Source organism: Lutjanus erythropterus, unplaced genomic scaffold, assembly GCF_056507025.1.
Source record: "Lutjanus erythropterus isolate fLutEry1 unplaced genomic scaffold, fLutEry1.hap2 Scaffold_155, whole genome shotgun sequence".
NCBI classification, from domain to species: Eukaryota; Metazoa; Chordata; class Actinopteri; order Lutjaniformes; family Lutjanidae; genus Lutjanus; species Lutjanus erythropterus.
Window position 1 is genome coordinate 565,661 of NW_028146632.1, and position 23,067 is coordinate 588,727.

General features: G+C 42.1%; 1 protein-coding gene and 1 long non-coding RNA gene across 7 annotated transcripts; both read right to left on the minus strand.

Moving 5' to 3' along the window:
• Positions 1–10,807: 10,807 nt before the first annotated feature.
• Positions 10,808–21,426, minus strand: LOC146304323 (uncharacterized). Of its 2 annotated transcripts, none has more exons than XR_014769383.1 (5): positions 21,335–21,426; positions 11,715–11,810; positions 11,384–11,563; positions 11,143–11,231; positions 10,808–11,019 (listed from the first exon to the last, which is right to left on the minus strand). It is a non-coding gene; the product is annotated as an uncharacterized LOC146304323 (long non-coding RNA). The 2 variants fall into 2 exon arrangements; XR_014769382.1 differs by lacking the exon at positions 21,335–21,426 and adding an exon at positions 12,088–12,212.
• LOC146304324 (uncharacterized) lies at positions 12,265–19,907 on the minus strand. 5 transcript variants are annotated; one of them, XM_084714212.1, is made up of 19 exons: positions 18,278–19,905; positions 18,006–18,145; positions 17,487–17,691; positions 17,291–17,395; positions 16,881–17,080; positions 16,403–16,544; positions 15,596–16,237; positions 15,468–15,515; positions 15,244–15,371; positions 15,011–15,130; positions 14,866–14,913; positions 14,604–14,687; positions 14,315–14,380; positions 13,633–13,693; positions 13,506–13,556; positions 13,366–13,410; positions 13,203–13,267; positions 12,980–13,088; positions 12,265–12,346 (listed from the first exon to the last, which is right to left on the minus strand). In XM_084714212.1, exons 1-15 carry the CDS (start codon positions 19,779–19,781, stop codon positions 13,528–13,530), a joined length of 3,522 nt encoding a protein of 1,173 aa, XP_084570338.1. In that variant the 5' UTR covers positions 19,782–19,905; the 3' UTR covers positions 12,265–12,346; positions 12,980–13,088; positions 13,203–13,267; positions 13,366–13,410; positions 13,506–13,527. The 5 variants fall into 5 exon arrangements, with proteins under 5 accessions (XP_084570338.1, XP_084570339.1, XP_084570340.1 ...); XM_084714213.1 differs by lacking the exon at positions 13,203–13,267 and having other exon boundaries at positions 18,278–19,907; XM_084714214.1 differs by lacking the exon at positions 14,315–14,380 and having other exon boundaries at positions 18,278–19,904.
• Positions 21,427–23,067: the final 1,641 nt, after the last annotated feature.

Below are 23,067 nucleotides of genomic sequence, written 5' to 3' on the forward strand. Positions count from 1 at the left end.
TGAGCTGTTGTTGTTGTTGTTGTTGTTGTTGTGGAGGAGGAGGAGGCTCCTGAGCTGCTGCTGTTGTTGTTGTTGTTGTTGTGGAGGAGGAGGAGGCTCCTGAGCTGCTGTTGCTGTCGTTGTCGTTGTGGTGGAGGAGGAGGAGGCTCCTGAGCTGCTGTTGTTGTTGTTGTTGTTGTTGTTGTTGTTGTTGTTGAGGAGGAGGAGGAGGCTCCTGAGCTGTTGTTATTGTTGTTGTTATTGTGGAGGAGGAGGAGGAGGAGGCTCCTGAGCTGTTGTTGTTGTTGTTGTTATTGTTATTGTTGTTGTTGTTGTTGTTGTTGTTGTTATTGTTGTTGTTGTTGTTGTTGTTGTGGAGGAGGAGGCTCCTGAGCTGCTGTTGTTGTTGTTGATGTTGTTGTGGAGGAGGAGGAGGAGGATCCTGAGCTGCTGTTGTTGTTGTTGTTGTTGTTGTTGTTGTTGTTGTTGTTGTTGTTGTTGTTGTGGAGGAGGAGGCTCCTGAGCTGTTGTTGTTGTTGTTGTTGTTATTGTTGTGGAGGAGGAGGACGAGGAGGAGGCTCCTGAGCTGTTGTTGTTGTTTTTGTTGTTGTTGTTGTGGAGGAGGAGGAGGAGGCTCCTGAGCTGTTGTTGTTGTTGTTATTGTTGTTGTTGTTGTTGTGGAGGAGGAGGAGGAGGCTCCTGAGCTGTTGTTTTTGTTGTTGTTATTGTTGTTGTGGAGGAGGAGGAGGAGTCTCCTGAGCTGTTGTTGTTGTGGTTGTTGTTGTGGAGGAGGAGGAGGCTCCTGAGCTGGTGTTGTTGTTGTTGTCGTTGTTGTGGAGGAGGAGGAGGCTCCTGAGCTGCTGCTGTTGTTGTTGTTGTTGTTGTTCTGGTTGTTGTTGTTGTTGTGGTTGTGTAGGAGGAGGAGGCTCCTGAGCTGTTGTTGTTGTTGTTGTGTAGGAGGAGGAGGCTCCTGAGCTGTTGTTGTTGTTGTTGTTGTTGTTGTTGTTGTTGCTGTTGCTGTGTTGGAGGAGGAGGCTCCTGAACTGCTGCTGCTTTTGTTGTTGTTGATGTTGTGGAGGAGGAGGCTCCTGAGCTGCTGCTGTTTTTGTTGTTGTTGTTGTTGTTCTTGTTGTGGAGGAGGAGGCTCCTGCTGCTGCTGCTGTTGTTGTTGTTGCTGCTGCTGTTGTTGTTGTTGTGGAGGATGCTGCTGTTGTTGTTGTTGTGGAGGAGGATGCTGCTGCTGTTGTTGTTGTTGTTGTTGTGGAGGATGCTGCTGCTACTGTTGTTGTTGTTGTTGTTGTTGTTGTTGTTGTTGTGGAGGAGGATGATGCTGCTGTTGTTGTTGTTGTTGTGGAGGAGGATGCTGCTGCTGTTGTTGTTGTTGTTGTGGAGGAGGATGCTGCTGCTGTTGTTGTTGTTGTTGTTGTGGAGGAGGATGCTGCTGCTGTTGTTGTTGTTGTTGTGGAGGAGGATGCTGCTGCTGTTGTTTTTGTTGTTGTGGAGGAGGATGCTGCTGCTGTTGTTGTTGTTGTTGTGGAGGAGGATGCTGCTGCTGTTGTTGTTGTTGTTGTTGTGGAGGAGGATGCTGCTGCTGTTGTTGTTGTTGTTGTGGAGGAGGATGCTGCTGCTGTTGTTTTTGTTGTTGTGGAGGAGGATGCTGCTGCTGTTGTTGTTGTTGTTGTGGAGGAGGATGCTGCTGCTGTTGTTGTTGTGGAGGAGGATGCTGCTGATGCTGTTGTTGTTGTTGTTGAGGATGCTGCTGCTGCTGCTGCTGCTGTTGTTGTTGTGGAGGAGGATGCTGCTGCTGTTGGTGTTGTTGTGGAGGAGGATGCTGCTGCTGTTGTTGTTGTTGTGGAGGAGGATGCTGCTGCTGTTGTTGTTGTTGTGGAGGAGGAGGATGCTGCTGTTGTTGTTGTTGTGGAGGAGGATGCTGTTGTTGTTGTTGTTGTTGTGGAGGAGGATGCTGTTGTTGTTGTTGTTGTGGAGGAGCATGCTGTTGTTGTTGTTGTTGTTGTTGTTGTTGTTGTTGTGGAGGAGGATGCTGCTGTTGTTGTTGTAACCCTTATTATCCTAGATAATAGGATGGCTACGAGTTCTTTATGGGATCCCTGTTGTTTTTGATAAATTACCCCAACTATGAACTTGTGTGCAACCAACTTGTATTTTAAAATAACTGAGGCAGACAATACCACATGAGTTTTATAGATACTTTAGTTAGGACAATGAGTTAGGGAATATGAATTAGTTTTATGAAATCAGGTTTAGGGAAAAGGAATAGAATAAAAGGACAACTGTTTTTGTCAACAAATGAAATAAAGTGTAACACAAATAAATTGCCCTATCTAGAGGCAAAACCCGTCACTTGTGACTTTTAACTAACAACACTGTTTCGATCAATAAACCATGTAACCTTCAAATTAGAAATATGTACCCTCAATCAAGTAAAATCCAATCAAGCAGATACAACCATGAACTTAATACCTTCAGACTATGAATTATTTAAACTTAGAAATGTAAACCTTCAACTTTGTTCACCTTTAAATGATCAAATATCAATAATGAATTGATTACCTTAAATCAAATATCAAAATACCTTAACTTAATAACCTAAGCCGGCATCTAAATGAAAAAACATAACAAACAAACCCCACCCTACGTTGCAGGCCTGTTCCGTTGTAATCCACAAGATGGCGTCCGTGGTAAAGGGAAAAGCTCACTCACAGTCAGACGATATCCTTGTTATAAAGTTCCAAGCTCCACACAAATCCGCCGAACGAGCACAAAGTTGTCCAAATTAATCCACAGTCTCCGTGCAGAAGGAAAAGTAGTCCTGGTAACCCTCTCTGATCACGAGGTCCACTTTCTTCTGCTCAAACAGCTGCTGGCTGTGTTAGCAACCACTGTACTGCAGGCGCAGCTAGCTTAGCGAGCTAGCTACTACTCTTCACTGCAGAACGACACTGCCCAGGCTTGTTGACTGATGTGGCCGTTCCACAGACTTCTCTCACAGTCACACCAGCGATATTTCACCCCTGATAACTATAAGAATATCTCGGACCGTCTGTCACGCTCCGTTCTCAATGTTCTTTTTCTCGTTCAACTGTCGCTCGCTCGTCCCTCCTCGCGTACATGGAACTGCCTACCTTCCCGCTCTCTCGCTTCCGATCACATGACCCATTCTCTCACTGCTCATTCGCTCTCCCATGACTACAGATATCAAAGTACATCCCGCTATAAAATAAATCCCAGAAATTAATAAAACAAAACCCACAGAAAGTACAGTACTTAAGTAAATAAAACGCTTTTAAAGGTAAACAGTAAAAAAAAAGTAGACTCAGGTAAACAATATACTGTATTCAAACTTAACCATTTCTCTTCACAATGCAATATACCAGTATCCATCACAAAATAAGAACTTCTTTTACCAATCCCAAATAATAAACAGGGTTACCGGGCTACATTGTTGTTGTTGTTGTTGTTGTTGTGGAGGAGGATGCTGCTGTTGTTGTTGTTGTTGTTGTTGTTGTTGTTGTTGTTGTTGTGGAGGATGCTGCTGCTGTTGTTGTTGTTGTTGTTGTTGTTGTTGTTGTTGTTGTTGTTGTTGTGGAGGAGGATGCTGCTGCTGTTGTTGTTGTTGTAGAGGAGAATGCTGCTGCTGCTGTTGTTGTTGTTGTGGAGGAGGATGCTGCTGCTGTTGTTGTTGTTGTGGAGGAGGATGCTGCTGCTGTTGTTGTTGTTGTGGAGGAGGATGCTGCTGCTGTTGTTGTTGTTGTGGAGGAGGATGCTGTTGTTGTTGTTGTGGAGGAGGATACTGTTGTTGTTGTTGTTGTGGAGGAGCATGCTGTTGTTGTTGTTGTTGTTGTTGTTGTTGTTGTTGTGGAGGAGGATGCTGCTGCTGTTGTTGTTGTTGTTGTTGTTGTGGAGGATGCTGCTGCTGTTGTTGTTGTTGTTGTTGTGGAGGAGAATGCTGCTGCTGTTGTTGTTGTTGTTGTTGTTGTTGTTGTGGAGGAGGATGCTGCTGCTGCTGTTGTTGTTGTTGTTGTTGTTGTTGTTGTTGTGGAGGAGGATGCTGCTGCTGTTGTTGTTGTTGTTGTTGTGGAGGAGGATGCTGCTGCTGCTGCTGCTGTTGTTGTTGTTGTGGTGGAGGATGCTGCTGCTGCTGCTGCTGCTGCTGCTGCTGTTGTTGTTGTGGAGGAGGATGCTGTTGTTGTTGTTGTTGTTGTTGTTGTTGTGGAGGAGGATGCTGTTATTGTTGTTGTTGTTGTTGTGGAGGAGGATGCTGCTGCTGTTGTTGTTGTTGTGGAGGAGGATGCTGCTGCTGTTGTTGTTGTTGTGGAGGAGGATGCTGCTGCTGTTGTTGTTGTTGTGCAGGAGGATGCTGCTGCTGTTGTTGTTGTGGAGGAGGATGCTGTTGTTGTTGTTGTTGTTGTGGAGGAGGATGCTGTTGTTGTTGTTGTTGTTGTGGAGGAGCATGCTGTTGTTGTTGTTGTTGTTGTTGTTGTGGAGGAGGATGCTGCTGTTGTTGTTGTTGTTGTGGAGGAGGATGCTGCTGCTGTTGTTGTTGTTGTGGAGGAGGATGCTGCTGCTGTTGTTGTTGTTGTGGAGGAGGATGCTGCTGCTGTTGTTGTTGTTGTGCAGGAGGATGCTGCTGCTGTTGTTGTTGTTGTTGTTGTTGTGGTGGAGGATGCTGCTGCTGCTGCTGCTGCTGCTGTTGTTGTTGTGGAGGAGGATGCTGTTGTTGTTGTTGTTGTTGTTGTTGTTGTGGAGGAGGATGCTGTTATTGTTGTTGTTGTTGTTGTGGAGGAGGATGCTGCTGCTGTTGTTGTTGTTGTGGAGGAGGATGCTGCTGCTGTTGTTGTTGTTGTGGAGGAGGATGCTGCTGCTGTTGTTGTTGTGGAGGAGGAGGATGCTGCTGTTGTTGTTGTTGTGGAGGAGGATGCTGTTGTTGTTGTTGTTGTTGTGGAGGAGGATGCTGTTGTTGTTGTTGTTGTTGTGGAGGAGCATGCTGTTGTTGTTGTTGTTGTTGTTGTTGTGGAGGAGGATGCTGCTGTTGTTGTTGTTGTTGTGGAGGAGGATGCTGCTGCTGTTGTTGTTGTTGTGGAGGAGGATGCTGCTGCTGTTGTTGTTGTTGTGGAGGAGGATGCTGCTGCTGTTGTTGTTGTTGTGCAGGAGGATGCTGCTGCTGTTGTTGTTGTTGTGGAGGAGGATGCTGCTGCTGTTGTTGTTGTTGTGGAGGAGGATGCTGCTGCTGTTGTTGTTGTGGAGGAGGAGGATGCTGCTGTTGTTGTTGTTGTGGAGGAGGATGCTGTTGTTGTTGTTGTTGTTGTGGAGGAGGATGCTGTTGTTGTTGTTGTTGTGGAGGAGCATGCTGTTGTTGTTGTTGTTGTTGTTGTTGTGGAGGAGGATGCTGTTGTTGTTGTTGTTGTGGAGGAGCATGCTGTTATTGTTGTTGTTGTTGTTGTTGTTGTTGTTGTGGAGGAGGATGCTGCTGCTGCTGTTGTTGTTGTTGTTGTGGAGGAGGATGCTGCTGTTGCTGTTGTTGTTGTTGTTGTGGAGGATGCTGCTGCTGCTGCTGTTGTTGTTGTTGTTGTTGTTGTTGTGGAGGATGCTGCTGCTGCTGTTGTTGTTGTTGTGGAGGAGGATGCTGCTGCTGTTGTTGTTGTTGTTGTTGTGGTGGAGGAGGATGCTGCTGCTGCTGCTGTTGTTGTTGTGGAGGAGGATGCTGTTGTTGTTGTTGTTGTTGTTGTTGTTGTGGAGCAGGATGCTGTTATTGTTGTTGTTGTTGTTGTGGAGGAGGATGCTGCTGCTGCTGCTGCTGCTGTTGTTGTTGTGGAGGAGGATGCTGCTGCTGCTGTTGTTGTTGTTGTTGTTGTGGAGGAGGAGGAGGAGGCTCCTGAGCTGTTGTTGTTGTTGTTGGTATTGTTGTTGTGGAGGTGGAGGAGGAGGCTCCTGAGCTGTTGTTGTTGTTGTTGTTGTTGTTGTTGTTGTTGTGGAGGAGGAGGCTCCTGAGCTGTTGTTGTTGTTGTTCTTGTTGTTGTTGTTGTGGAGGAGGAGGAGGAGGCTCCTGAGCTGTTGTTGTTGTTGTTGTTGTTGTTGTTGTGGAGGAGGAGGCTCCTGAGCTGTTGTTGTTGTTGTTGTTGTTGTTGTTGTTGTTGTGGAGGAGGAGGCTCCTGAGCTGTTGTTGTTGTTGTTCTTTTTGTTGTTGTTGTGGAGGAGGAGGAGGAGGCTCCTGAGCTGCTGCTGTTGTTGTTGTTGTTGTTGTTGTTGTGGAGGAGGAGGCTCCTGAGCTGTTGTTGTTGTTGTTGTTGTTGTTGTTGTTGTGGAGGAGGAGGCTCCTGAGCTGTTGTTGTTGTTGTTCTTGTTGTTGTTGTTGTGGAGGAGGAGGAGGAGGCTCCTGAGCTGCTGTTGTTGTTGTTGTCATTGTTGTTGTTGTGGAGGAGGAGGAGGCTCCTGAGCTGCTGCTGTTGTTGTTGTTGTTGTTGTTGTTGTTGTTGTGTAGGAGGAGGAGGCTCCTGAGCTGTTGTTGTTGTTGTTGTTGTGTAGGAGGAGGAGGCTCCTGAGCTGTTGTTGTTGTTGTTGTTGTTGTTGTTGTTGCTGTTGCTTTTGCTGTGTTGGAGGAGGAGGCTCCTGAGCTGCTGCTGTTTTTGTTGTTGTTGTTGTTGTTGTGGAGGAGGAGGCTGCTGCTGCTGCTGTTGTTGTTGTTGCTGCTGCTGTTGTTGCTGTTGTGGAGGATGCTGCTGTTGTTGTTGTTCTGGAGGAGGATGCTGCTGTTGTTGTTGTGGTGGAGGAGGATGCTGCTGCTGCTGTTGTTGTTGTTGTTGTGGAGGAGGAGGCTGCTGCTGCTGCTGTTGTTGTTGTTGTTGTTGTTGTTGTTGTTGTTGTTGTTGTTGTGGAGGAGGAGGCTGCTGCTGCTGTTGTTGTTGTTGTTGTTGAGGAGGAGGCTGCTGCTGCTGTTGTTGTTGTGGAGGAGGAGGCTGCTGCTGCTGTTGTTGTTGTTGTTGTTGTTGTGGAGGAGGAGGCTGCTGCTGCTGTTGTTGTTGTTGTTGTTGTTGTTTTGGAGGAGGAGGCTACTGCTGCTGCTGTTGTTGTTGTTGTGGAGGAGGAGGCTGCTGCTGCTGCTGTTGTTGTTGTTGTTGTTGTTGTTGTTGTGGAGGAGGAGGCTGCTGCTGCTGCTGTTGTTGTTGTTGTTGTTGTTGTTGTGGAGGAGGAGGCTGCTGCTGCTGCTGTTGTTGTTGTTGTTGTTGTTGTTGTTGTTGTGGAGGAGTAGGCTGCTGCTGCTGTTGTTGTTGTTGTTGTGGAGGAGTAGGCTGCTGCTGCTGTTGTTGTTGTTGTTGTGGAGGAGGAGGCTGCTGCTGCTGCTGTTGTTGTTGTTGTTGTTGTTGTGGAGGAGGAGGCTGCTGCTGTTGTTGTTGTTGTTGTTGTTGTTGTTGTTGTTGTTGTCGTCGTTGTGGAGGAGGAGGAGGCTCCTGAGCTGCTGCTGCTGCTGGTGATGATGATGATGTTGTTGATGTGGAGAAGGAGGAGGAGGAGGAGGAGGAGGAGGAGCTGCTGCTGCTGCTGGTGATGATTGTAGTGGAAATTCTGAAGAATGGTTCACTCAGACACTGAAGAAGAGTTCGGGAGTCCCAGATGACTTACACAGGAGTATTTAATGAAGCTCGATCGAGGAGAATTCAGATTAGTAGTACACTGAGAATATTGTGACAGCCAACCCATTTCTGAAGGTTACTTCTCGAGTGAAGGTATTTAACTGTCCCCTGACATTTGCTGGAATTTGACACGCCACCATGTATGGGCCTGATGTGTCTATCTATGTGTACACAAATTCTATTGGGCATAAGTGCAAAACAAGAAGCTATGCACCTCTTTGCTCTAAATCACTGTATCTGTCGGCCTTGCTCATGTATTGTGCCCTGCTAGAGAATGTGGAGACAGTCTGTCTGCCCGATAAGCCATAACCTTGGGACCTCAGGAGAAAGTATCTGGGGGATGCACTACTCTCCTACTTGTGCAGCTGTGGACTGTAGTTGTGCAGAGTGACCAACTACTAGTGTGCCTGTTCAGGTTAGATGACCTATGACTGGACCCTTCACGACTGCATTGTCACCCATATAAAGAGAGACTCAGGGAACAATCTAAGAGCTAGTGAAGCAAGTGAGGCAAATTCCACAACAGAATCCCCCCTTTTATCAATAGATAAACCCAAATTTGCCTTACTTGTCAATGAGCCTAGTACCCGAGGGAACGCCTTCAGAAATGAGATGAACACACATGCAACACAATAAGCATCCTTCAAAACAAAATCTCAATCAAGAAACAACAGTCACTTATGCATGAATACATGTCACATAATAAACCTTGTTCTTCAATCATATCACACTGTTGTAAGTGCACTGATGAGTCTTCGACCCCCGTGTACTTTACGGACATTGGGGGCCACCATCATGGAGAGGTTACTAGCAGGTCACGATGATGGTGGTATGGAATCCTTCCTTGTAGATGTTATTCCTGGAATGCAATTATATTCCCAGCAAGTGCTCATGCCTGTGTTTTAAAGTTCCTGAGACTAACACGTTCATTCATAAGACATTTCCATTTCAAATACCTATACACACCACACATATAATATGTGAAGAGACAAAGGTTCACCATTGCTATGGAAAAACATAATACAAATTTTTATTTATAGCCTTTTGTTTCATTTGATTGTTATTAATATCTTTCTTTCTTTATTTATTTTGTTTATATTGCGAACTAGATACAATTCAGTTAAACTAGTCCTGTAAAGATTCACACAGCATGCAAACTCATTTGGATTCTGCAAAACACGTTTTGATCACACATATAGCATTATAATCACATTAGTATCAAGAATAAGATAGATTAGATCAAGACCTACAACACTCATCCCAACCCCCCTTGTGTTACCTGTAGCTCATTAGTGTTTCACCTTTACCTGTTATCTTCACTGCACCCACTGTCATCCGAAAATGAATAAGGAAATTCCCACTGTTCAACATCAGGATAAAACATCACAGTGACATCATCATTATCATACTTAACCACAGTTTGGGGGGCCTGTGTAATGGTTCTGGTAGATTTACGAATGATTAACTTAATGATGGAGACCAGGCATGTACCAATGAGGATGAGGAGAAGAAGAAACACTACTACGGTGGTGAGAAGCTTAAGAATACCTGATCCCCAGGACCCGAATGTGCTTGAGAAATCCCCTAGCTCAAAACCCGTGAGTGGCATGTAACTCTTTAAGGCCCTGTGTGGTGTCATGGGCCATATCCATTATCTCAGCTGTTGCATCTGAAATATAAGAACAACACTCAGTACCGATGACTTTACAGGTTCCACCCTGAGCAGCTAGTAACAAGTCTAGTGCCATACGATTTTGCAATACCACTGTCTTTACTTCCTGCAGCTCCTTGTGTTCTGCTAACATAGCTTTATTAGAGACATTAAGGTGGTTTTCTAGCACTTTGGACAGGGATATAAGCTCTTGTTGAGTGACATAGACACCATAGAAGGGGAGAATGATACCTGCTACCCGTTGGAGGGTAGACAACTCCCTCCTGTGTTTATGTAAAGGGGGATACAATGCGGCTATTTCAGACGAATCTACTTCTCTAATCAAAGGGACTAGATAGGCCAGATAACATGTTCCAGAAGCGTCATCGTAGGGCACACAGCTATAAGCATTATTCCCACAGACCAAGTACACTCTCTCAGGCAACGGAGACTTCATTAGACCGATCTGCACGGATTTCAGACAGCTGCTGTGTCCTAAACTTTCATGCTGATTTGTTCCTACGCCTTGCATGCAAAGGGACACATTCTGTAAATCATGGGTTAACACCGGGGGAATATATGTGGAGCAATCACGAAGAGGAGTAGGCTGAGGATGGAGGGGCTCAGAACAGTTATGCACTTTTACTTTAAAGGTCTCATATTATGCCCCTTTCTGATAAGTTTTTATAGGTCTCAGAGGTCCTCAAAACATGCTTTCGAAGTTTGTTTCATAAAACACCACTCGGATCATGCAGATCAGCGTGCAGATCAGCCTTTATACCCCTCTATTTCAGCCTCTCTCAAAACGAGCTGTTTCTGTGCCTGTAGCTTTAAATGCAAATGAGCTGTGACTAGTCGCGCCCCTCTCTGGTGGTGGGCGTGGCTTGAATCAGCCGGTCCTGCCTGCTATGTGAGAAGGGTCTGACTGCAGCCCAGAGCCAAGCCACAGCCGCTACAAACCACGCCTCCTACAAACCACGCCCCTACAAACTACGCCCACATGATGCTACGGTGGCTGTGGAGTTCCACAGCATGTCGAAAGTAAACAGAAGGGAAATAAAGCAATAATGCAGTAACGGGAGCAATTTTAACAACTTTAACGGTTGATTTACAACATTAAATGCCTTCCAATGCAAACAATGCGCTTGAAACAATAAATTGATTAAAAAAAAACAACAACAACCAAAAAAAAAAACAAAACAGAAAGTAATGTAATTAAATAGGACTGCAAATGAAAATTAGCTTTCTGCTAAATCTGGTGCATGCATCTTTTCTTTTTTTGACTAATGTACCAAGGTTATTTTGAACTAAAATTAATATTTACAATAATAATAATAATAATAATAATGATAATAATAATTAGCAGCAGTTATTTCAGTTAAAATTGTTGTTTACACCAGCTGTTTTTCTAAGAGCCACAGTGTCACAGCTTGGCCTACTACATCACATGCCATAAATATCACTCAAAGGTGATGATTTCTTATGGGTAAGTTTAAAAGTTTTATTTTAGAAAAAAAAATCAGACAAATGAAACAGCCAGCAACAGATTTTATTGTTTTATTACCAATAAAGTACCACACAGGGTTACACAGGTGCATTTAATGTCCGGCCAGCTACAGCCTCTTCAAAAAGTCCTCAGACTCCAGAGCTCTTTGTAGTTTTTCAGCGTAGTTTTTTATTTTTTTTTGTGCCTCCTTGCTCATGTTTTTTGCCAAGTAATAAGCCAACAGCTGTTTCTCACTGATGAGACAAAATGGAATAAAATAGCAATTAGTAACAGGAAATTCACACTGAGAGGTTGTCATAAACAATGTACAAACAATACATATAGGTATTAGCACACTCCTTATGTTTGTAGCATACTTCAAGTCATACTGCAGTCCACATTTATAGATTTCTGTGGCTCTGTGGAGGGAAACTGCATGGACAGCTGCAAGGGCGTGGACTGTTGCCTGTGTCAGGAGGTGAACAAAAGGACATCTTTCATTTAGACATTAAAGTAGTCTGTCATGTAGCAGTTAACAAGATATTAACCATAAGTTAAAACTGACAATAGTAATAATACAAAATATGTTAACATGATAAATTTAAAAAAAAAAATTACCTCTGGCAGAAGCACATCCATAACAAATGCCACTTGATCGTGACATGTGGTTGCCTGTGCTTCAACCAGGCTTGTCAAGAAGCCCAGCACTCTGTCCAGCTGCTCATCCTCCTCAAAGAAAATTCTGACTCTGTCCTTTGATGATGCCCAGGAGGATGCAACTTTTCCTGCAATGACTGCCTGTAAATATAAATATATATTTTTGGGAGGTTGCTCAAAATAAATATACAAACACTACGCTAACAGAAAATGGTTCACTTAAATCATTCATTTATCATGTTTTGACCAAAATTATCTAGAGTATGTGAGTAAAATTTATTTTCAAACTCACTTCAAGATGTTGTAGCAGGCCTTTATCCTGAGTGATGAACGTTAAAAGAAGCTCACTGGTGACTCTTCATTCTTGTTCAGCTTGCTGAGCCCTTTCCTAAAATTTGATTAAACAGAAAGTGCTTTACATATTAAAAACATACATCCCCACCCTCCACACCCTCATACGTACAGTATATACACACATAGCACACTACACACATGCATCCACCCCACCCCAAAAATAAAATATGGCTGAGCACTGAGGGACCAGGTGAGGAAACACCATTCTATGGGAGCCGTCCACACCGAGAGGTGTCACTGCCCACAACTACAAAGGGTGCCGCCACCGCAAACATAATTATTCTGTTTCTTGATCCTTTGCATGTCCTTACCATTAGCCTGTCGAAAGACATGTCTTCACTCAGGATCCCAACATCTCTGGTTGTGGTGACCACATCCTGTTGGTCACTGCTATCATTTATTGTCCTTAATCAAGACACACAAAGACATGACTTAGTGCACAGCTGTAAACAGTGGATATGTTATTCTCATGCAATAATCTTCACTCACCTTAACCTGCTCTCTGGGTGGAAAGCTGTAAGGCCTCTTACTGTACATGTGATCAAAGGCAGGGTCAATGTGCTGTGGATTCTGCAGAAAGCAAACCATAATTGTGTCAGTTTGTTTTATGGGGATCCAGAGAGGACTGACGTTTGCACTTAAAACTATTGCGCCCCCATTGCAAATTTGGTTTATTGACAAAATGTACAGACTTTCTTCTTTTTACAATGAACAAATCAACCAAAAAACATTGGTAAAGCTCAAGACAACAAATTATAAATGTGGTTTTTAGGACAACTGCTGTCTCAAAATAACTCAGTCCTCACAATGGAATCCCCCATAAGAGTACACCTTAGCATAACTGGTGTTGTACACCTGATACAATTTATCAATAGCTTCATTAGTTATATCAGGTGTGCTTCAGATATCACTTCAAATAACTGTACTGGCTGCAGATTTTTCAACGGTGAAGTTTAAGTGCATGTCAGAAATATGCCTGAGTGACATACAAATACATGTATTGCAAAAATGACAGTTTGTTAATTTTGCTAATACACCAATTCTGCAATGGGGGTGCAATAATTTTGAATGCAACTGTATAACACAGTACCATCAAGAACATATTGCATCGTGTGCTATAAATGTTCATTTAATAGCTGTTTGAGTGGTGACTTATTTTCAAACAGGCAGGAGTGATGGATACTGTGTAAGGTCTTCACTGACCATGGTGCTGCTTGGTTTTCTTTTGCGTGTGATCCTGAATACCGGTGGTACATTGTCACGAAGGGTTGCCTTTCCTTCTTCTGTAAAATGGGCAAACTTCCTTCCGTACCTGTAATTAACATACATTTTCATGACCCAGAATAAAGAGACAAGTGTTAGCATAAAGTGTTCTTAATAATTTCATTAAAAATCGAATTGTCTTTCAGGAAGCCCTGCAGCATACCCTTCCAGCCCAAGGTTTTCTAATAGAACAATGCACCACCATCTTCTCAGGAGACACATGTCATCCTAATAAAGACCACAGTTACAGTTACTACCACAGTTGATTTTGTTATAGTTTAAAAAATGTAGTAATATCATTTTTTTCAACTTTATAGGATACTTACAACACTGAAGTCAAAGCAAGCATCCATGGCAAAGTACCAGGCATACTGTAGTGATGATAAATTATATAAATCAATACATGTAAGACACAAGGAATATCTGACAGCTAACTAATACTTTATATGGCATTACGCTCACTCACCATTATCATGAAGACACCACAGTCATTGCCATGTGTCTGCTTCGGAACATCCTGTGTAACAGACAGTTACAGTTAACGAATAGTAGATAATTACAAATCTATTTGATAGTGATATTGCAGGCAATACCTCCAAATCCAGAGCAGCCTTCTCTGTCCAGGCTCCCGCAACAATCTGCTGTGCAACACCTCTGAGTAACAAAAAACACAGCAATGTAAAACATAAAAAGTATACACTGCTATGATTCTGTTGGGGAGAAAAAACGCAAACTGATAAAATATGAACAGTATCAAAATCTGTAATCCACAGAACAGGGAACATGTCCAAGAACTGGACCATGCAAATAGGTACATTTCAAGTTCAACAAGGAGGATTTCTTTCTGCCCCCCCTTTACTTTTGATTTCACTGACAAATTGTCTATTTGAGTCCATTTCAGCTCTCTAGAAACAAATCTTCTCTGACTCTATAACAATCTTTCAGTGCTCACAATGAACTTATGTTTGGAACGTTTTCAAAACATTGGCAGGTCAGGGTAACGTGACCGCCAGAACACACAACACTGACAACCTCAACAGCTTCCTGTAGGCCTGACTAGAGAAACCATCAGCTTTTCTGAAGTACAGGGAATCCAGAAAAAAGATTTCTTTCTGGAGTGGCCTCATTGCCTATAGAAAATATACAGTTTGCACAATAAGCAAAAAGCCACAGCAAACTCAAAAATGACTTGTCTTCACATGGTCTGTTGATATTGTATGCCGCTCACAAAATTATGTTCTGTATACAGTATCTGAAATGGTATAATGTCCTTACACACAGAAGAAAATGCCCTGGAATCCACAGGGGGATGCTTAGGGCATCTCTCTGGTCAGCATCTTTCTGTTAAAAAAAAGTGCTGATTTTATTGACTGATTTTATTATTTTATTGACACTTGAATCAGTTATGCATGATGAGGGAGTACATGATATTGAGCAGTGATTTGTTAGACATTTTATTTAGCTTAGTGTTTGAATTATCCTTGCATTAAATTTGCCTTGACGCATAGTATTTTAGGACCAGCAAAGACTTTTCACAAAATTACAACTTATATTGTTTAATTACTGGGAAATGGAGCAGGGGATCAACGTTTGTGGGAGGGAGCCATGTTGGGCTGATGTGCAGGTCAGCGACAAAAACATCCCTTCCCTGTAGATAGAAAGCAAACCAAGATTTAAGTGCTAGAAAATGGTAAAGCATATGGCTCAGTGTCACTCATCAATACATCTATGTAATGCACGCAAGCCTAGAAATTCCCTTTTCATCTACTCACTTAATCTTGGTCAGTATTAAATGTCTTACATATATTTATTTTTTTTAAACCAACCTGCATATTTGCCATCTCCCGGACCAGCCTGAGGCACCCATTCACTACCTGTTGATGTAGTTTACAAACAGCATCATACAATGAATTCTTAATGATTTTTGATGAAAAGATGCTTTCATCAGTAAAATGTACAGTTGTTAAGTACCACTGATTCCATTTCTCTCTGAAGTCCAAGGGTCAAGATGTCACTTCTGCAAAGGCAAGTTGGTCCATCTTTGATGATGAGCTCATTTCCAGGTTTCGTAACATCCAGGACATAATTGAGCTAGGGTAACAGGTATAAATAAACAGGAAAAAGAAACAAAGCATTGACATCAACAATTTGTCAAAAAAAGTTGTTAAGAACAATGATGGCAGTATGCAGAAATATCTGTTTACCAGCTGCTCCTGAAGCGGATGATGACCCTTTACGGTCCATGAGGCTCGGCAGGGCTTCAGTGATGAAATGATTGTCAGGGCCTCACATTCCTCTGAACACTGGTCAATGTTTGTTGGGTCCAATTGCACTGTAGTAAAAGATATAACATCATCACGCCTTGTTCATGAGACATGTTTGTCTTCCAATTATATAGATGGCATTCCCAAAAGGGATGGCAAATTACCTTTGGGATGTGCTGGAAGTGAGGTTCCGCTCTGCAAAAGCGCAGTTGCTAGAAAATAACAATTTAAACATAAATAAAGCAGTGCATACATCATTACCATTATTACCTTTTTTCTGATAATTACACACCCATTATGGCCTTTCCAGATGAATCCAGTGTGATGTCTGCTGATGAGATCTTATGAATGTCAGCCAAGGTCTTCTCATTCAACATGGTGTTGTGATGATGAATGATAGAGCGCATGAGAAAAATATGGCTCCCTGGAGACATCATATTTAGGAAGTAGTTATTCTTTCTCATTTTGGAGAACAACTGCTCTGCTACCTGAGAATTCACCCAGCCATGCAGTTCGGGTACCAGAGCAATTTTCCTCAAGCAGTCTTTTGCGTCTTTGGTGTTGGCCTCGTGGAAAGTGTCGTACAGAGCATAGTGTTCAGCTGAACCTGTAGAGGGGTGTGCGCTGCTGTCTGCATGCTCCTTTTTAACTTTCAGCCATGGCAAGTTTACTTTCAGATCACCTTTCTGTGCAGCTTGAAGGTTTTCTGGCGTGTCATCAGTGAGTCTGCCTTCATTTGGCCTAAAGGGGATTTTCACTGGTTCACGCAGGTTGGTGTGCGTGGCCAAACCTCTTGCAAAATCATATATGACTACATTAGGGAAGTGCTTAAATGACAGCAACATGTCACAGTAGTCCCGTGGACTTTCAGCCCTCACATTGAACTTGATAGAATTAATGATCCCACAGGGGCACATTATCACTGCCCAGCCACCTTGACAAGAAACAAAGAAAGAAAAAAAAAACATGAGATGGAAAAAATATTTAGAAGTGTTTGGTTTAAATCATGCTTCACTTTGATAGTGTTAAAGATGTGTTTTATTAAATATACATGTAATTGTCAGCAAAAATCTCAGATTTGTATTTTTGATAAACTTACCAGATGCACCCCATACTTTTTGAAAGACCTTGTCAAAAGCACTGCGGGTTTTCATCTGGTCTTTCAACCTGATGACAAGATCCATTTTGGAACCCGTTGACTCAAGGCCACACTCTTTGACCAGGTTTCGCACCGCGTCAATCTGTGAAAACATAGGCAAATATTTTAACAGCCACATAAGCTTTAATGCAAAGATGCTAGCATAAATTACATTCAAAGTATTGCTTATACTCACACGTTTTTTGTTATGCACAAATATGCACCTAATAAATGTGAACATTTAAGAATAAAATCTAGAAACTAATCTGGTAACGCTTTGGATTACAGCCTGCATACCCCGTAGTTATAAAATACATACCTGGTCGTTACAGCATTAATTATTCCTAATAACTCTCAAAGTTCCATATTATTGCTCAGTAGGTCAGTAATTACTCTGTACGTTGCAGGCTGTAATCCAAAGCATCACCGCTAATGTCACCTTCAAGTTCATTATTTCGTTGATCAATCTGTCCTGGCATATATCCATCTCGGCCTGGTCTGCAGGGTTTGCCCGCTTGCTGCCTCGACCCTTCTGGTATTCTGTGTTTGATAACAAGTTGCTTGCCCTGGTGTGTGGTCCAATCCAAGGTGCCCATTTGTGATAGGACGGTGATATCACACATGGATTAGCAGCATTACCTAGAGAAGGAACAACCAGACAAAAAACACATGGACTCCTCGTAAGAAATATCAATGTATGCAGTTGGATACATCTGGCACAGAGGACCCTTTAAATGATGACTTTTCAACATATGAGACTGTTGGATCACTTGTGGAATCCTTTCTCCCACTGAAACCTGACCTCAACCATTCCCTTTCAGTAATTCAAAGTTGAAAATCTTCACCTACTCTTCACAAAGCCCCGACAAAGAATTTCTTGGCTAACAGAGAGCCAGAAGTCATCAACATCCACCTGGCCATCAAATTCAGGTGGTGGTTCTTGGAGATCACACACTGACAATCAAAAGACAAACAATCAGTGGCAATTGTAAGACACTGTAGCATTTCTGATAAAAAAAAAACATGAAAAGAAAAAAGTACCCACTTTGCATACTGAATACTCCCTTTTTGTGCAGATCCATAATCACAACAGGGGGGTGATCTCCACAGTTTACACACAAGAATTCATATTTGTGGGATGACAGGGCTTCAAAATGAAGGTAGCCATGAAGAATCAAATCAGGATCTGGATACTTTTGATTGTTTGTTTTCTGCAAAGCCTCCACCATTCTTGCCACAGCTGTATGGCTCTAGAAATGGATGTGAATATAAAGTTGTCACATTGATAAAGTGGGTTCAGAAAATATTCAGACCCATTCAGTTTTTTCACATTGTGTTATGTTGCAGCCTTCTGCTAAAATTGTTTAAATTCAATTTCAGCTTCATCAATCTACACTCCATACTCCTAAATGCAAATTAATTAAAAAAGGAGAAACAGAGTAATCAGACCCTTTGCTATGACAATTTTTCTTTATCATCTTGAGATTATTATACACCATGTTTGTATCTACTGGAAAGGAACAAAGGTTAACACAAAAAATATATTTTTATACATTTTATTTACCTGTATAGAGTTCCTCAGAAAGAGACAGAAATGATGCGTCAAAATGACACGATCATTGAAGTTATGTAGGCCCTCTGCCCACTCCTGGTAGCGGTAAAATGTGCCGCATGCAGCACATTCTTTGCAATATGTTGTTACACCTTAAAAAAGAAAAGAAAAGGGATGTTCAAAGTCTTGTCAATGTTTCAAGAATTACAGAATGACTGACTATATTTATCATGCATGAAAATTAAAAACAGCAATTACAATTGCTATCATGGACTACAACCTACCCTCCACAACTTCATTGATTGTAACAATCTTGGCTTTGTTCGATATGACAATCGGTTCTGAAAGAGGAACTTCGCCTGGACACTTGTGGCAATAGTTCTCGCGTGGGACCAAGTTCCTAGGGATATCCGATGACGACTTTACCAATGTCAAGTCTCTTGAGAGATTTGCTAGCAGGGCCTTGTGTGAAATAAGGTACTCCACCATTTCCACCAGTGCTTCCCCCTCTGGGGGATACAGGGAAATGTTCTCTGTTTGTGTGTCAACTGCAGGATGTGTCTCAACTGAAAATGTCTCAGGGGGGTCTTCATGACAGCTTTCCGGATTTGTGAAAATCTCAGGTTTTAGCTGGTGCAGGTGCCACTTAGCTATGGCTTTGTGTGGGCAGGATTTTCGAGCCTTTGTGCAAGGGCAATGCCAAGTATTTTTGATACCATTGTAGTGGACCATGAGCCTTCCAAATCTACAGTATGAGGAGATGTGTGGCTCAAAAACAGAAAAAAAGTACTGTCTTTGTTCTTTCCTGAGATTTACTTCAAAGCTCAGTGGTGCACCATCTGCATCAGCAGCCAGCTTCCTTCTTAAACCATCTCTCTCTGTGTCCTTGCTGAACCATTTGTTGATTACCATATCTGTTAAAATCTCTTCATCAAGGGCAACAGGTAAATTAGTGGCTACAGGACCATACACCACTGACTGAATATGTTGGCAGTCAAAACCTACTTGCCCACTTCTGCGTGCATATTCATATAGCCTGTTGCATGTGTCCAACTGACAGGTAATCTGTGGCTGCTCACCCCAGGTACACTTTTGGACATGAATGTACTGGGCTGGACCATTGAATATCATTAAAACTGCAAAAATGCCCCTTTTTCTATCAATACACACAGACTGTAGATAGCGATTGGCTGTGATGTCTCGTGTTTTTGATGCGTGTCTTCTCTGAATATGAGCTTTGAGGTTTTTCTTTAATAATATCAAGTTGCAAAAACAACATGTGGTTTTTCTGCGTTTTGATATCAAAATTTTGCGGGCTGTCATCTTCTTTGGGCAAGTTTTCGAAGCCTTTGTCGCTGCTGTATCCAGCAGTGGACTTGCCGTCGCCGCCAGTGTCAGTGGTGAACCCGCCGATGTCGGTGATGGACCCACTGGCGCTGCTGGCATCAGTGGTGAACCCGCCGGTGTCGGTGATGGACCCACTGGCGCTGCTGGCATCAATGGTGAACCCGCCGGTGTCTGTGATGGACCCACTGGCGCTGCTGGCATCAGTGGTGAACCCGCCGATGTCGGTGATGGACCCACTGGCGCTGCTGGCATCAGTGGTGAACCCGCCGGTGTCGGTGATGGACCCACTGGCGCTGCTGGCATCAGTGGTGAACCCGCCGGTGTCTGTGATGGACCCACTGGCGATGCTGGCATCAGTGGTGAACCCGCTGGTGTCAGTGATGGACCCTCCAACGTCAGTGGTGAACCCGCCGGTGCTACTGGTGTCAGTGGTGGACCCATCGTTGCCACGGCCGTTAGTGGTGGAGCTGCAGTCACTGCCACTGGTGTACCTGCTGTTAGGCAAGTTTTGAAGTGATTGAAGAACAGCTCCTTTCTTACAATAACCTTCGGACAGTAGCTGCAATGGTAATGGCTGCTGGCCACACAATGAAGGTGACATTTGTAAACATTATATCCTGAAAGGCAGAAAAAAATATGGAAGATATTACAGGTGCATTTTAAGAAAATATTTTGTAAATATGTAATATATAAAAAATAATTTCTATAAGATTTATAGAAAAGTAGGTCTACACATTGTCCAAGAACTTAACTGTTCTTTTATTGTTACTGTTGATCTTTTGGCTTGCTATATACAGTCTGGAGGCTGCCCTGCCCCACAGGTGAGTTCTGCCTTTTTTGTCCATCATCAGATGCCTGGGCAGTGATGAGAGTACTTGATGAGCTTGGGGACATATGATACCAATTAAAAGTATTATCATGCTGCATAGTAATCTCTACTTATCATACAGTGTCACAATTAGGGATGGGATGGGAAATTGAGAACCACTTCCAATTGAAATCAACAACAAATTGAATTTGGAACCAATATCATCTGATGCTGATCAACAAAGGCAGAACTCAAGTGCAGGGCAGTGCAGCCTTCAGACTGTATATAGCAAGCCAAAAGATTAACAGTGACAATAATAGAACAGTTATGTTTCCCCACATAGAATAGCCTACTGACCATAAATCGATAACATAATTGACAAAGAATCAGATCAATAAGGGGAATCGATAATGGCATTGGTATTAACATTTTATCAATATGTGTGGTTGAACTTATCTCCATATTTAACAACGGACTTCTGGTGGCCTTGTAAATGGGGAATTAGGGCATGGTATGGCCCTACCTTGTGGCACATTGGGCACTGAAAAGTGTCCACTCCCAATTTAATGAGCTCCGGGCATGTGCCCTCCCGAAATGTTGTGATGTTGGTCTATAGGAGAATAAAATACTATTAAAAAAACTCATAGGCCTACTTCCTTACTTTATAAATTTTATTTTGAAAAGAAATAAAAAGGAACTGTAAACCACACTTCAATCAAATTTCATCAACATACATATCACCAAAACTATTCTTTGAATATATTTTTGCTAAAGAAAAAAAAAGTTTGATATGTTGAGTTAAATGAAAATAAAAATATTCTGAGTCTACGTGCCGTGTTCCCCCACTGTTCTGTTATCATCCCTTGCTCACTCATTACTCTGATTTTCATATAGCCTAACACATGTATAATACGACACAAAATGGGTTTACTCGCGGACATTTTCAGTGTATTGAGTTTGAAGAAATAGATTTTTATTTGAAAAAAAGTAATTAATGCTCTTTCTGCCAAGCAAAAGATGTCTAAAATGTTAACGTTAAATTAAACGTCAATATCTTCCCAAAATGTAAACGACCTACGTGCTACTGGCAACTGCAGTCGGTTGGCGAATGTACGGTTAAAATGACATTAAGTGTTAATTTAATGACATTAAGTGTTAATTTAGAAATAATATGAATGTGTCTCACCTGAACCGGCATTGATATCGCGTCTTGCCTACATTTACTGATGAATTGTGCCTTCTTCGTCTTCCTAATCGCCCGTACTGCCGCCTTCTTCTTCTTCTTCTTCTTTCTTCTTCTTCTTCTTCTTTCTTCTTCTTCTTCTTCTTCTTCTTCGTCGTCGTCTTCGTCTTCTTCGTCGTCTTCGTCTTCTTCCTGGTTTATTGCTTGCCTGCGCGCCACCGTACCAACAGCAGGCGTGGTTTGCGGGTGGCGTGAAGTGTAAGGGGCGTGGTGTGTAAGGGGCGTGGTATGTAGGGGGCGTGGTTTGCTGCGGCTTCGGGGGCAGCCCAGGCTGCAGTCAGGTATTATTGTGCTATGTTTACGCTGAACACCATGACGGACATGGCTGCTGTCAGACATGGTAGATTTTAAACATCTAATTTTGATCCAGAGGAGGCTCCTGCAGAAATTCAAACACTGCGGATGTTGCCGGACGTGTCTGAATGGTAAGTCTACAACTTTGTGTGTCTTGATACTTTACAGTTAGTCGATGTGTGTGTTGGTACAACGTTAAAATGTAACTAGCTCGGTAGCTAATGCTAACTGTAATTTTGGCGAATAAGTGACATTATAATTTGTGAATATAGTTAACCGTCATGTCTCCGGTGAGACACGTTAATACTCAAAGGACCTCTACAAGTGTTACAGGTGTCCCAATTACTAACATATTTTGATGATTGCTGACAATAATTATCTTTGTTTTCCAATATTCTCTGCAGAGATGACTATCAAAATAGTCCTTTATGTAGCCACATTCTTTTAATCATAATACTGAACTTGTTTTAGAATTTATTATCATTTTATCATCAGTTTTCAGACGTCAAGGCTGTGTGCAGTGGTTTGTAAACTACACTGTGCTCCGTCTCCACATAATGTGCAACAATTTACCTGTTTCTATATTATGTATTTGAAATTTGCCAAAGCTTCCTGCTCATCCATCACAGCTTGTCTAATGTCTTTCAGGTTTGAATTTCATAGGCCTAATATTTTGTTGAAATATTTACATTTTTCTAAATTTTGTGGATATGCTCACAACAAATCTTAGAAGAGACTCTGGATGAATTTATTTATATGAGCATTTAAATCAACCAATGCTCTTATTATAATACATGTATCCTATAACACTTGTCCCTATCTTCAGCATACTGTTTTACACTAGTATGTGTACCACTGCTGTATATATTGTTGCACATCACTTACATACAAACGCATATGTTTACATATTCTTACACGTCTTAGTTTTTTTTTTCTACTGTTGTATATAGTTTAATTCACAATGCACATGTTAACTAATATTTTATTTTTATTTCTTAAAAGCTTTATCTCTACAGAATATTTTTATCTTAATTTCTATATTCTATATGCTTATATTTGTAGAAATATATGTATATACTTATATTCCAGTCTTCCTTGAATGAGTTTAACTGTAACACTACCAATTTCCCTCCTGGGATCAATAAAGTATATCTGATTGTGATAAGTCATTGTATATTGAGCAGGATAATGTACAGTGAGCAGGTCAGTATTGTAAAATAAACCTCTTCAGAATGAAGTAAGACCCTCTGTTTTGTGTCAGGGTCCTGCATCATCCTGTCAGGGTTTATTTCATGACACTGACAGAAAAGATTTTCACAATATTGTTAGTTGTATTTATGAAGATAAATATGTCAGATTTTTTACAGTTTGCTTTACATTAC